This window comes from Coregonus lavaretus, assembly GCF_964263955.1.
Source record: "Coregonus lavaretus genome assembly, chromosome: 28".
Taxonomy (NCBI): domain Eukaryota; kingdom Metazoa; phylum Chordata; class Actinopteri; order Salmoniformes; family Salmonidae; genus Coregonus; species Coregonus lavaretus.
In genome coordinates this window covers 12,822,100-12,836,137 of record NC_140015.1, presented here as the reverse complement: position 1 = coordinate 12,836,137, position 14,038 = coordinate 12,822,100, and the positions used below count along the sequence as shown (strand labels likewise).

Genomic DNA, 14,038 nt, shown 5'->3' with positions numbered 1-14,038 from the left:
ACCCAGCGGGCCAAATCTGATGAGTCGAGCCTGCACCCCACATGTCTCCCCTCAGTCACACAGTAGCAGGCTCATGCCCATGCCCAGCCACGTCCATGTGGACAGCACCATGTCCCTGTGCCAGTGTCGTGCTTCCCTATTACCCAGGGATGGAGCATGATAGCTGGGCTTGAATCAGAATGCACTCCTCTGCTCCTCCATAGAACAGCTCCATTAGAAGCCCTGGGTTTTGCATGGCTGAAACTCCACACAGTAACTCCACAGCTATACAGTCACATAGCTGTGTGTTGGGGTCAGTAGTAGGATGTCAAGGGGTGGGTTATGTAATAAGAAAACATTGGGGGTGGGGGAAATGGGAAAAAAAGAACCCCTAGGGGCCATCAGCCACATGCCAAACATAACACTTTCTCTAAGACCCAGCTCCCTCCCTCACGCTCCTCCACCCCACCCTTCATCCATCCTTCTCCTCTCCCCCACCTCTCTGCTGAATTCACACAGATTTCTGAGACTTAACTTCTCCCATGCCGCTGCATCCCAGCTCATTCTTTCTGACAAGGGGGGTGTTTTGGTATTGCTACGCCAGGCGGAACAAAATGGAATGGAAAAATAAAAAGTGTGTGGCGAAGGAACTACAAACACAGGAAGCTGAAGCAGCTTTGTGTTCCTGTGTCACACATGGCTGGGCTCTCAGCAGCCCCACGGAGACACGGCAACACACCGCTGTTTACCCACAAGGCACCTGGGCATGGGGAGCACAGCTACACCACCTTTAATAAAACCAACGATGGAGAAAACTAGGAGAGAGATGGGGGGTGTACGTGCGTGTATGCATCCACGTGTATGTATGGTTTTAATAAAGCAGCCAGGACAGGAAGCAGGGAGGGCCCCTAGCGACTGTGTGGACGCCTCATTGAGTCTCTGCTGTAGCATGGAACTCCGGAGGGCAGAGGTCAACCAGCCAACCCACACTCAAATATGGCAGGCTGCCAGCCAATCAAAAGACAAAGGCCAACCATCAACCGCCAGAACCAGTTAGGGAGGAGAGAGCCGCTTGACTGCATGGCCAGATCAGACAGCTATTTTGAGATCAGCCAGCTATTCAAGGCAGAACCAAAGATTCTCCTCCGACTCTCAGTTCCACTGCAGATCAGGATCCATCCTGTGATTTTGGTCAGTGACAATCACAGGGGTATAGCCGGTTAACCAATGAAAGGATTGAAAGGAATTCAATGTTAGGCATTAAGTCAATGTTTCCAGTCCATTTAGAGATTGATGAGTGTGTTTAGTGATGAACACAGAGAAAGGACCTATGTGGGTGAAAAGGCAGTGGGCAGCAGGCAACGAGCACAGAGGAGCAGACCCCAGTGTGGCACAATTTAGCCATCAACCCTTGCGCCATTACCTATGTCTCTCTCTTTCTCTCTCTCCCTTCGTCCCTCCCAACCCAACCCTCTCTCTCTTTCCTTCTCCCCCCCTCCCTCTCTTCCTCTGCCCCCCCTGTCCCCTTCCCTCTCTCCCTCTGTCCACCAGCTGGGCTCCAGCGGTGCCGTCTTCCATTTCAAACGGCTGATGCTCTGAGGCTGTGTGTGTCAGTGTGTAACTCATCTCCTAGCTACCTGCCTACAGAGTTAAGCCTTAGGCCCTGGGAGCCAGCCAGCAGAGGGTGGGGAGGCAGGTTATCATACCCTGATAGCTCTCACTGTAACCTCAGGTCTCAGTGTGTGTTCTCCTGGCTTTGATAAGGATAACTTGTTTGAAGTTGGGACTATAGTCTATTATGGCCCCCTGAACCCACAGTCGCAGTCCAAAATGGTTACATGTTGACTGAGGGCCCTGGCCATCTACATTCACTAAGTTATTCAGAGGATATATAGAGGTCAGCTCAGGACTGTATGAAAGTCAGCATAGACAGTTTACATGTTAAGAGCCTAAACTGATGAGGATATGCAGAGGGAGGGAGGGGAGGGGGAGAGAGAGAGAGAGAGAGAGAGAGAGAGAGAGAGAGAGAGAGAGAGAGAGAGAGAGAGAGAGAGAGAGACCCAAAATGAGGTGGAAACTGAGCTGCACTTCCTAACCTCCTGCCAAATGTATGACCATATTAGAGACACATATTTCCCTCAGATTACAGCAATCCACAAAGAATTCGAAAACAAACCCAATTTTGATAAACTCCCTTATCTACTGGGTGAAAAACCACAGTGTGCCATTACAGCAGCAAGATTTGTGACCTGTTGCCACAAGAAAAGGGCAACCAGTGAAGAACAAACACCATTGTAAATAAAATCCATATTTATGTTTATTTATTTTCCCATTTGTACTTTAACTATTTGCACATTGTTACAACACTGTATATATACATAATATGACATTTGAAATGTCTTTATTCTTTTGAAACTTCTGAGTGTAATGTTTACTGTTAATATTTATTGTTTATTTCACTTTTGTTTACTATCTATTTCACTTGCTTTGGCAATGTTAACATACGTTTCCCATGCCAATGAAGCCCTTAAATTGAAATTGAATTGTATTGAGAGAGAGAGAGAGAGAGAGAGAGAGAGAGGGAGAGAGAGAGAGAGAGAGAGAGAGAGAGAGAGAGAGAGAGAGAGAGAGAGAGAGAGAGAGAGAGAGAGAGAGAGAGAGAGAGAAGAGGTCTATGTCCTATGATAGATTTTGATAGCAAAAGGTATAATTAGCATTTAGTCGCTGGGTGAGAAGCATAACAACCCAGACAGAGCTGGCAGTGATCGACAGAAAGGTTTTGTGTGTGTGTGTGTGTGTGTGTGTGTGTGTGTGTGTGTGTGTCTACCATGACGTCTGTGCTTAATTGCAAAGTCTGATTGCAGCTGACACCTACACTGGTTATTTGAGGTACATGTCAGTGTGGTGCTGTCACAGTGGGACACGTGTGTCATCATGCTGCTGATAATTGATCAGTCCCCTCCATCAACACATACATACACACACACACACACACTCAAATACACTCTCACACACATACACACAGCCGTTTGAAATATATGCGGTAGAGAAAACAGCACTCTGTTTGAATGGCTACTCTCTCTGTCCTCCTTCCTCCTCCCCCTTTCTGTGATCATTATGCCCAGCCATTATTGCTTCTAATCAGTTTAATTTGAGAAGTGGCGCTGACGGGTTGATGAGAGAGAGAGAGAGAGAGAGAGAGAGAGAGAGAGAGAGAGAGAGAGAGAGAGAGAGAGAGAGAGAAGTGGGACGTGAGGCGACACGATGTCCCCGCTAACTGCACATACACAGGTGCCTGCCTGATGAACCCCCTGGGTGCTATTGATGGCTCACCACAACACAGACTGCACTAATGACACACGTTCTGGCACACAGATGCTACCTGTGGATGTGTGCACAGGTGACTGCATGAGTGTGTGTGTATGTGCATACATAGTGCTTTTCATAACATACACAGCACGTATATACCCCTACAATGCTTATTAAAATCCTGCAATCATGTTTAAGAAAACCACAGAGGTCATATCACCAGTTTTAATGGGCTTTTACAGCCCGGGCACCAGAGGGTGAGAGAGACAGCAGCAGTAGACTGGTATTAGTAGTGTGGGTAGAGGGCTGGAGGACTGATGGAGGGAGGGAGGACGTAGGAGGAGGTAGGAGGCACAGGCTGCATGGACATGGCCATGTTTATTTATTGATATCCCTTCCTTCCCTCCCCCTCTCTGTCCATGGATGAGATGCTCCGCCAGCTCTGGCAGCTCAGCCTCTCACCGTGGATCCCATTACCATGGAAATGCAGGGGATAAAGAGATCCCTGTCTTTACATAGTCAAAGCCGCCGTTCCGGACAGAGAAAATCCCATTCTCTGTGGTGTCCTGTGATGAAATCCGGCTTTGGCTGCTCCCTCCATCGCAGCACATCACTCGTAATAAATAAATGAAGCTCGGCTCGAAGCCTCTCCTTTGTGATTTCTGTTACTCTCTCACTCTCTTATGGTTCTGCCTTTGCCTTTTTCTCCATTCTGTTCATTTCTCTCATTAGTCTCCTTTTCTCGCTCATCTTTTGTTCAATTTTACTACTCACTCTTATCTCTCCCCCTGTTCCTCTCTCTGTATTTCAAATCAAAAATAAATGTTTTGTCACATGTGCCGAATACAACAGGTGTAGACCTTACAGTGAAATGCTTACTTACAAGCCCTTAACCAACAATGCAGTTTTAAGAAAAATAAGTGTTAAGAAAGTATTTACTCAATAAAAAAAATAGTAATAAAAACAATTTGTAAATGTATATGGAGCATAGGTTCATTATTTATAACCCCTGGATGCCCCAGTTACACTACTGCTCAGAAGCAACTCACTAATAATATATTTATCTCTTTCTCTCTCTTGTTTCGTTCTCCATGCCTCTCGGCTAGGGTGATTCTCAGCCACTGAACTGTGGTGGTGTGGGGGTGTATGTGTGTGGTTTTATGGGTGTGTGCGTGTCAAGGGGTGGCTTTGCAGGAGGAATGAAGATTTTAGGGTTTTAGGAATGGGTGTGCCAATGTGTGCCATGCGGAACCGGAATGGTGATGGCATACTTTGTTGAGGGGACTTTTTAATTGGAGCACAGAACATGAAGGGTAGGGAACATGTCTTTGTAGTGGGAACTTGCTCTGTAATTAGACTTTGTCCTCAAACTCTGAAAATGTGACTAGGGAAGCAGCTGTAGTCAGCATCACGGTATCTGTGTACTGTAGAAGTCAGTGTCAATCCAGTGGCAGATGATCTGGACAGTGGACAGATTTACAGCAGTACAGTAAGCCCTACAGACCATGAGGCCGTCTGGGGTGGTAATATTACAGTAAGCCCTACAGACCATGAGGCCGTCTGGGGTGGTAATATTACAGTAAGCCCTACAGACCATGGGGCCGTCCAGGGGTTGTGATGTTACAGTAAGCCCTACAGGCCATGGGTCCCTCCGGGTGGTGATGTTACAGTAAGCCCTACAGGACATGGGGGCGTCTGGGGTGGTGATATTACAGTAAGCCCTACAGACCATGGGGCCGTCCGGGGTGATGATGTTACAGTAAGCCCTACAGACCATGGGGCCGTCCAGGGGTGATGATGTTACAGTAAGCCCTACAGGCCATGGGTCCCTCCGGGTGGTGATGTTACAGTAAGCCCTACAGGACATGGGGGCGTCTGGGGTGGTGATATTACAGTAAGCCCTACAGACCATGGGGCCGTCCGGGGTGATGATGTTACAGTAAGCCCTACAGACCATGGGGCCGTCCAGGGGTGATGATGTTACAGTAAGCCCTACAGGCCATGGGTCCCTCCGGGTGGGGATGTTACAGTAAGCCCTACAGGACATGGGGGCGTCTGGGGTGGTGATGTTACAGTAAGCCCTACAGACCATGGGGCCGTCCAGAGGTGGTGATGTTACAGTAAGCCCTACAGGACATGGGGCCGTCTGGGGTGGTGATATTACAGTAAGCCCTACAGGCCATGGGGCCGTCTGGGGTGGTGATATTACAGTAAGCCCTACAGGACATGGGGCCGTCTGGGGTGGTGATATTACAGTAAGCCCTACAGGCCATGGGGCCGTCTGGGGTGGTGATATTACAGTAAGCCCTACAGGACATGGGGCCGTCTGGGGTGGTGATATTACAGTAAGCCCTACAGGACATGGGGCCGTCTGGGGTGGTGGTATTACAGTAAGCCCTTCAGGCCATGGGGCCATCTGGGGTGGTGATATTACAGTAAGCCCTACAGGACATGGGGCCGTCTGGGGTGGTGATATTACAGTAAGCCCTACAGGACATGGGGCCGTCTGGGGTGGTGATATTACAGTAAGCCCTACAGGCCATGGGGCCGTCTGGGGTGATGATATTACAGTAAGCCCTACAGGACATGGGGGCGTCTGGGGTGGTGATGTTACAGTAAGCCCCACAGGACATGGGGCCGTCTGGGGTGGTGATATTACAGTAAGCCCTACAGGCCATGGGGCCATCTGGGGTGGTGATATTACAGTAAGCCCTACAGGCCATGGGGCCGTCTGGGGTGATGATATTACAGTAAGCCCTACAGGACATGGGGGCGTCTGGGGTGGTGATGTTACAGTAAGCCCTACAGGACATGGGGCCGTCTGGGGTGGTGATATTACAGTAAGCCCTACAGGCCATGGGGCCATCTGGGGTGGTGATATTACAGTAAGCCCTACAGGACATGGGGCCGTCTGGGGTGGTGATATTACAGTAAGCCCTACAGGACATGGGGCCGTCCAGGGGTGGTGATATTACAGTAAGCCCTACAGGACATGGGGCCGTCCAGGGGTGGTGATATTACAGTAAGCCCTACAGGACAAGGGGCCGTCCAGGGGTGGTTATGTTACAGTAAGCCCTACAGGACATGGGGCCGTCTGGGGTGGTGATATTACAGTAAGCCCTACAGGACAAGGGGCCGTCTGGGGTGGTGATGTTACAGTAAGCCCTACAGGACATGGGGCCGTCTGGGGTGGTGATGTTACAGTAAGCCCTACAGGACATGGGGCCGTCCAGGGGTGGTGATGTTACAGTAAGCCCTACAGGACATGGGGCCGTCCAGGGGTGGTGATGTTACAGTAAGCCCTACACGCCATGGGTCCCTCCGGGTGGTAATATTACAGTAAGCCCTACAGGCCATGAGGCCGTCTGGGGTGGTGATATTACAGTAAGCCCTACAGGCCATGAGGCCGTCTGGGGTGATGATGTTACAGTAAGCCCTACAGGCCATGAGGCCGTCTGGGGTGGTGATATTACAGTAAGCCCTACAGGCCATGAGGCCGTCTGGGGTGATGATGTTACAGTAAGCCCTACAGGCCATGAGGCTGTCTGGGGTGGTGATATTACAGTAAGCCCTACAGGACATGGGGCCGTCTGGGGTGGTGATATTACAGTAAGCCCTACAGACCATGGGGCCGTCTGGGGTGGTGATGTTACAGTAAGCCCTACAGGCCATGGGGCCGTCTGGGGTGGTGATATTACAGTAAGCCCTACAGGCCATGAGGCCGTCTGGGGTGATGATGTTACAGTAAGCCCTACAGACCATGGGGCCGTCTGGGGTGGTGATGTTACAGTAAGCCCTACAGGCCATGAGGCCGTCTGGGGTGGTGATGGTACAGTAAAATGAGAATAATATTATTTTATTTTCCAAATGGACAGAAGGTCCAACGGAAATTCGACTTCCGCTTTATCCTAACCCCTCTGACCTTGGCTGCCTGTACCCTATGAACAGTCCATTCACCTCTCTTGTGCGTATGTTTGTGTTTGTTCAGGACTGGACTTCCATGTGGACCTTCACAGGATCGGGGCGAAGGAGGGCCTGAAGGGCCGGAAGCTACAGAAGGCCATGGAGAGCTACGCCTGGAACATCACCGTCCTCAAGGTATGAATACAGCACATCCATCCATCCATCCACAACACAGGAAGCTCTTTGACAAGATAATGTACCATTGAAGGCTAATGGATAGTGTATAGTGTACATCCACACACTTTGTCAAGATAACACTAGCAATGTATGGCTAGTGCATCATTCGTTAGAAATACTGCCCTGTCTGCATAAGTTCACAAGGTTATTGATTTGCAACAACTTCCAGTAATTTACAGAAATTATGTTGATGCTATACTCCTCTCCCAAGAGATTACATCCAATCTTAAAACAGCAATTTGGCATCTCTCTTCTTTGTAATCCTTAAATCTTAATTAATTGGTGCAGCTCCTGGATATAGCTGTGTCTGTGGGTGGGGGGTGGGGGGAGGGGTGGTGGGGGGGGTCGAGGAGAGGAGGAGGATTATTTAAGATACTGTTTGAAGAGGTAGGGTTTCAGATGTTTTCGGAAGATGGTCAGGGACTCTGCTGTCCTAGCTTCAGGGGGAAGCTGGTTCCACCATTGGGGTGCCAGGACAGAGAAAATAAAAGCTTGGACTGGGCTGAGCAGGAGCTGCCTTCCGGTAGGGGTGGGAGGGACAAGAGACCAGAGGTGGCAGAATGGAGTACTCGTCTTGGGGTGTAGGGTTTGAGCATAGTCTGAAGGTAGGGAGGGGCAGTTCCTCTTGCTGCTCCGTAGGCAAGTACCATGGTATTGTAGTGGATGTGAGATTCTACTGGAATCCAGTGGAGTGTGCAGAGGAGCGGGTGACATGAGAAAACTTGGGAAGGTTGAAAACCAGGCGGGCTGCAGTGTTCTGGATAAGTTGCAGGGGTTTGATGGCACAAGCGGAGAGCCCAGCCAACAATGAGTCGCAGTAGTCCAGAAGGGAGAGGACAAGTGCCTGGATTAGGACCTGCGCTGCTTCCTGTGTGAGGTAGGGTCATACTCTACGGATGTTGTAGAGCATGAACCTGCAGTCACTGCTTTGATGTTTGCAGAGAACAACAGGGTGTTGTCCAGGGTCACGCAAAGGTTCTTTGCACTCTGGGAGGGCGACACTGTGGAGTTGTCAACCATGATGGAGAGGTCTTTGAGCGGGCAGGCCTTTCCTCAGGAGGAAGAGCAGATCCGTCTTGTCGAGTTTGAGTTTGAGGTGGTGGCCGACATCCAAATTGAGATACCTGCCAAGCACGCAGAGATGCGTGTCGCCACCTGCATGTCAGAAGGGGGGAAAGGAGAAAAGTAGTTGCGTGTCATCCGCATAGCAATGATAGGAGGGACCATGTGAGGTTATGACGGAGCCGAGTGACTTGGTATATAGAGAGAAGAGGAGAGGGCCTAGAACCGAGCCCTGGGGGACACCAGTAGTGAGAGTACATGGTGCAGACACAGATCCTCTCCACGTCACCTGGTAGGAGCGGCCTGCCAGGTAGGATGCAATCGAAGAGTGTGCAGAGCCTGAGACGCCCAGCCCTGAGAGGGGGGAGAGGAGGATCTGATGGTTCACGGTGTCGAAGGCAGCGGATAGATCTAGGAGGATGAGAACAGCGGAGAGCAAGTCAGCTTTGAGAGTGCGGAGACACAGAGACACAGAGAAGAGAGCAGTCTCAGTTGAGTGACCCGTCTTGAAGCCTGACTGGTTAGGGTCAAGAAGATGGTTCTGAGAGCGATAACGAGTTGACCAGAGACAGCACGCTCAAGTGTTTTAGAAAGAAAAAGAACGAAGGGATGCAGGTCTATAGTTTTTGACATCAGATGAGTCGAGTATTAGTTTCTTGAGGAGGGGAGTGACTCGGGCCATTTTGAAGTCAGAGGGGATGCAGCCAGTGGTCAGGGATGAGTTGATAAGGGAAGTGAGGAATGGGAGAGCGTCTCCAGAGATGGTCTGGAGAAGGGAGGAGGTGATGGGGTCGAGTATTCACTGTAGTGTTTTTGCAGACTTTGCTGTAGTATTCACTGTAGTGTTTCCTGTAGTATACTGTAGTATTTAGTGTAGTATACTGTAGTATTTACAGTTAACTATAGTATAAATACTGTAGTAAAAGAAAACTGTAGTATATACTATAGTAATGAATGTTGTGTAGGGAACACAATATATGGTCTATACATGGCATGTAGGTTTCTCACTTATGGATGGCGCAAATTGCGATATGGGAGAGGGGAATGGGCAGGGTATATGCAAATTAAATACTGTAGTATTTACTATAGTTAAAAAAGCGTAGTGTTTTTGTGGACTGTAGTGTTTTTGCGGACATTACTGTAGTATTTACTACAGTGCTTCTTTTGCGTATAATACTTTAGTATTTACTATAGTATTCTACAGTACAATACAACATTCTATAGTAAGTACTACACATGATCAAGGGATAATACAGTGTGTAGTATAGTATTCTACAGTATACTACAGTTTACTATAGAATTCTATAGTAAGTACTATAGTATTCTATAGTAAACTGTAGTATTTTTTGATACCATCGCACACCATTTGTTAGCCAACATGCACAGTAAGCTCCACCCCTCTCCACCATCACCCCCCTTTCCCAGGAGTTTTGGACCCAGCGGACGTGCCCTTCGGTGGGCCATTGGTGTCACGCTCTCCCCCTCCTCTCTCCTCTCTCCCCTCTCCATCTCGCTCTCCTCTCCCCTCCCCTCTGTCCCCTCTATATTCCCTCTCTCTGTCCTCTCTCCCCTCTCTCCCTTCTCTGCCCTCTCTCCTCTGTCTCCTCGCCTGTGACACAGGCCCACAATCATATAAAGCGGGGCCCAACGCCCTCGTTTCACAGCCTCAATGAATCATTACCTGTGGTAATAGCGACACTGATAAAGCACTAAGCCTCGCCGCCATCTCGCCCAGACACTAATAAGGATATAGAGAGAATGTGTGATCTGTGTTTTCGATCTCATCTGGATGTAATTATTCAGGATTGAGGGAAGTGTTTAGCCTGGTTTGGGGCTCCGCCGAGCTGGCAGGCAGCAGAAGAGGGAGGATGTGACGAGGGAGACATTTGATTCCCCAGGATTAATCAGGGAGATGTCTGAGCTGCATCAAACAGGATCAGAAATAAAGTTAAAGACAAAATGGAAATGTCTAGAAGAGAGGATAGAAATAGAATGCTCAAAGGTAGTGGTAGCCACTAGACAATGTTAATAGTCGTTTTAGATTCACCTTCAAAAAGTGTGTTGCTCAACTTATTGTGTTTGCACTCATTGTTCTTTTCCAGCATATGTGGCTGGCAGGCTTATCTTAATTAAGCTTTAATTCACTCTACAGAACTGAAGGACTTAAGCACTTCAGAAGCCTAACGTGGACACACAAAACCTAATGCCTTACCCCCTCCATATTTCGGCCCCTCCACCCCTCATCCTTCTCCCTCCTTCCTCCTTCCTTGTGTCTGTACGGTGAGTTATGGGTACAGGCTGCATGTCCGTAACTGCATGGCACAGCAAACACAGGCTCATTAACAGCCAATCTACCTCTCGTTTTGGTGGTGAACATTTGGTATGAGGCAGTGTGGTCTGTGTGTGCCAGCCAGGCTTGGCAACCCAAGTCCAGGCAGGCAGTTACCTCTCCATTCAGTCCAACTCGCTGGTTCCACAGCCCACAGACTCCATGAGGGTACCCAGCCTGCCAGCTCTTTCTACTGGGCACAGGAGGGTAGGGGGTAGAGAGAGAGAGAGAGATGGAGAGAGAGAGAGAGAAACATAAGAAGCTCCAAAGACACTATGAGATTGTAGAGAACACTGCCTTCCCTCCAGCAGCACCAGCTAGTCTGATTCTCTAGATACAGTATTGTTCTTGAAGCATAGTAATTTAGAAGTCTCCTCCTGTCACCAGTCTGTCTCTTTGCCCACTGCTCTCTCCACAGCTAACCTATAGTTTCACGGAGTCCTCTCTCCCTCTGACCCATATGTTCAGATCTGGAGGCACATTGGCGGTTGAGATAAACCTTCCCAAAAAGCAAAAATGACAGAAACAGGTTAATGGACTGTGTTGGGGATGAGGAACGAACAACTGTAATTGACTAGGAGTTAGAATCTTCTACAGATGGAGATGTGTGATTGTTGGCTCTGTGTGCTGTGGAGCCTCAGCCTTGGCTAACCCCAAGTGGAGCGCTGTGCTGCAGTACAGGCCAGCTGCGGGGGTGAGTGTCCCCGTAGCCATGGTTGAGCTCAGCCCATAGTGATTTGGTTCCGGTACCACCAGCCAAGTCCCTGACTGGTGCAGCAGCACCAGCTTTGTGACTCCCACAGCAACATTACATAATTTCTCAAACATATGTTTTATTCATGCTGTTGGAGTGGATTGTGTTCTGAGGCCCTTCATGTAGAAGACTTGTCGCTAAGCATTACCCTCACGTGAGAGGGGAACATTTTGTCATTTTGTCCAGGGTTGTACCCTCAACCCCCCTGTACTACATGCCACTCTACTCTGTCTGCCCAGTGGCAATGGGAATAGACTGTACTAGAGTCCGACAGACAAACAAACAGACAGACAGACAGGCAGGCAGGCAGGCAGACACCCCCAGTACAGACAGGACATGTTCCCTGGTCCTTGCCTCGAACAGCATCGTCCCACAGGGACGTCTCTCAGGTTCCCTTAGCCAACTAACTGCTGAGGACGGCAGGATAGAATATGTGAGTATGGTGGTGAGACTCAGAGCGCTTCAGAGACAAGCAGAGTCAGAGAAGAGAATAGGGGACGGTTGCTGTTTAGGTGGGCTGTGAAGGGATGTGGTGGTGGAGGACATGGAGAGAGAGACATACTGGGAGAGGATAGTGGTAGTGGTAAGGATGTAGAGTGAAGACAAGGAAGAGGGGAGTGTTAAGGGTTTAGTAGTGAGGGTCTGTGGGGTTTTTTGGGGGACATTAATCCAAGCCCACAACACTACAGAATAGAGCCAGCAGGGCTGCAGTAGCTCACTCTTTCACTCAGAAACCAAGGCAGCAACAGAAACTGCCCTGATTGACTTTACAACGCCATAAAGCGGGATGCCTGCCTTGACCACTTCCTCCCCATCTGGCCCGGTTTCATCTCTGGGGTGTTCCTAAATAAAGAGGACGATGATGATAGTGGGGGATCACTTATCAACAGATTACTTTTAAAGGAGCTCTGAGGAACCGCAGAGAATTCCTCCAACCACACCGCAGCATGGATGTATACTGCCATCTGCTGGCTAAAAGAATGTAGTGCATTAAATCAAATCAAATTGTATTTGTCACATGCTTTGAAAATGACAGGTGTAGACTAACAGTGAAACGCTTACTTACGGGTCCTTTTTCAACAATACCAGTACTGAGTCGATGTGCAGGGGTACGAGGTAATTGAGGTAGCTATAAACATATAGGCAGGGTTAAAGTAACTAGGCAACAGGATAGATAATAGATAGTAACAGCAGTGGGTATTTTTGTTTAGCAGTCTTATGGTTTTGGGGTAAAAGCTGTTCAGGGTCCTGTTGGTTCCAGACTTGGTGCACTGGTACTGCTTGCCATGCAGTAGCAGAGAGAACTATCTATGGCTTGGGTGGCTGGAGTCTGAAAAATGTTTGGGCCTTCCTCTGACACCGTCTGGTATAGAGGGCAATACTGAAACACATGAGTGACAGCATTCTCTCGCTTTCTCATTTGTCCCTCTCTCTCTCTTTCTTGTCTCTCTCTCTCTCTTGTCTCTCTCTCACTCTCAGGGTCAGGCGGACCTGCTGAAACACGCTAAGAGTGAGGCTTTGGACACACTGCGTCAGATCCACTGTGCCACCCAGTCCTGTGGCCTGAGCAAGAACGGAGCTGCCTCCCCTCAGCTCCAACACCAGTACCAGGCCCAGCCCCACCATCCACCCCAACCTCACCATCTCCAACCTCAGGCCCAGAACCAACCCCAGCCTCTGTCCCAACCCCTGGCGGAACCCCAGCCCGAGGCCCAACCACAGCTCCAGGCCCAGCTCCATACTCAACACCATCCCCTGCCTCCCCTCCCGCCCCAGCCCCCACAGTATAGGGCAGCAGGCTCTCATGATGCCATCTCTGAGAACGAGACGGCCAGCGATGGTTCCTGCTGACCCGTTGCCTGTACCCGCAGTGGAGTCCACCCAAAGAGAGACAGGGAGAGGAGAATAGAAAGAGAGAGGGTGCTTGAGAAGCAGAGAGGAGAAGAGCAAAGAACATGGATGGTTCCTTTAACACCCCCGAAGATGGACATGCAGAGTGAGATAGAAAGGAAAAAAGAGGAGAGGGAGAAGGAGAGAAGGAAGAAGGAGAAGGAGGAGAGAAGGAAGGAGAAGGAGAAGGAGAGAAGGAAGGAGAAGGAGAAGGAAAAAGAGCAGGAAAAGGAGAGGGAGAGAGATGGTGAGAGGGAGAGAGATGATGAGAGTGAAAGAGCAGAAGAGAAACAGCAAACAGAGCAAGGGACGGGGAAGAAAACTTGCCGTAAAAGACAAGAGACACAAGTTTGAAAATAGATTGTTTTAGAGACAAAGAATAAATGTCTCTGTCAGCTCTCTCTCCTTTCCTATTTCTCTCTCTTGGATTCGATATAGACAGTCTCGCTGTCTTTCTCTGGGCAGTGCCAGCACTGCTGGCCCTGTGGGTACAGGCACCTTACATTGGCATTTCATACCGCACAAGTTCGCCTTTGGATTCCCCTAAGATACCCATAGCAGGTCCAGGACCCTTT

General features: G+C 49.4%; 1 protein-coding gene across 1 annotated transcript in view; it reads left to right on the top strand.

Moving 5' to 3' along the window:
* The window catches only part of LOC311104354 (inactive phospholipase C-like protein 2), a 97,742-nt gene extending 84,065 nt beyond the window's left edge, over window positions 1-13,677 (top strand). Inside the window, exons 5-6 of the mRNA XM_084146169.1 lie at window positions 7,277-7,386; window positions 13,053-13,677. Coding sequence (XP_084002295.1) covers window positions 7,277-7,386; window positions 13,053-13,424 — 482 coding nt within the window. The 3' untranslated portion in view covers window positions 13,425-13,677. The remainder of the gene's footprint in view (window positions 1-7,276; window positions 7,387-13,052) is intronic.
* The last annotated feature ends 361 nt before the right edge of the window (window positions 13,678-14,038 follow it).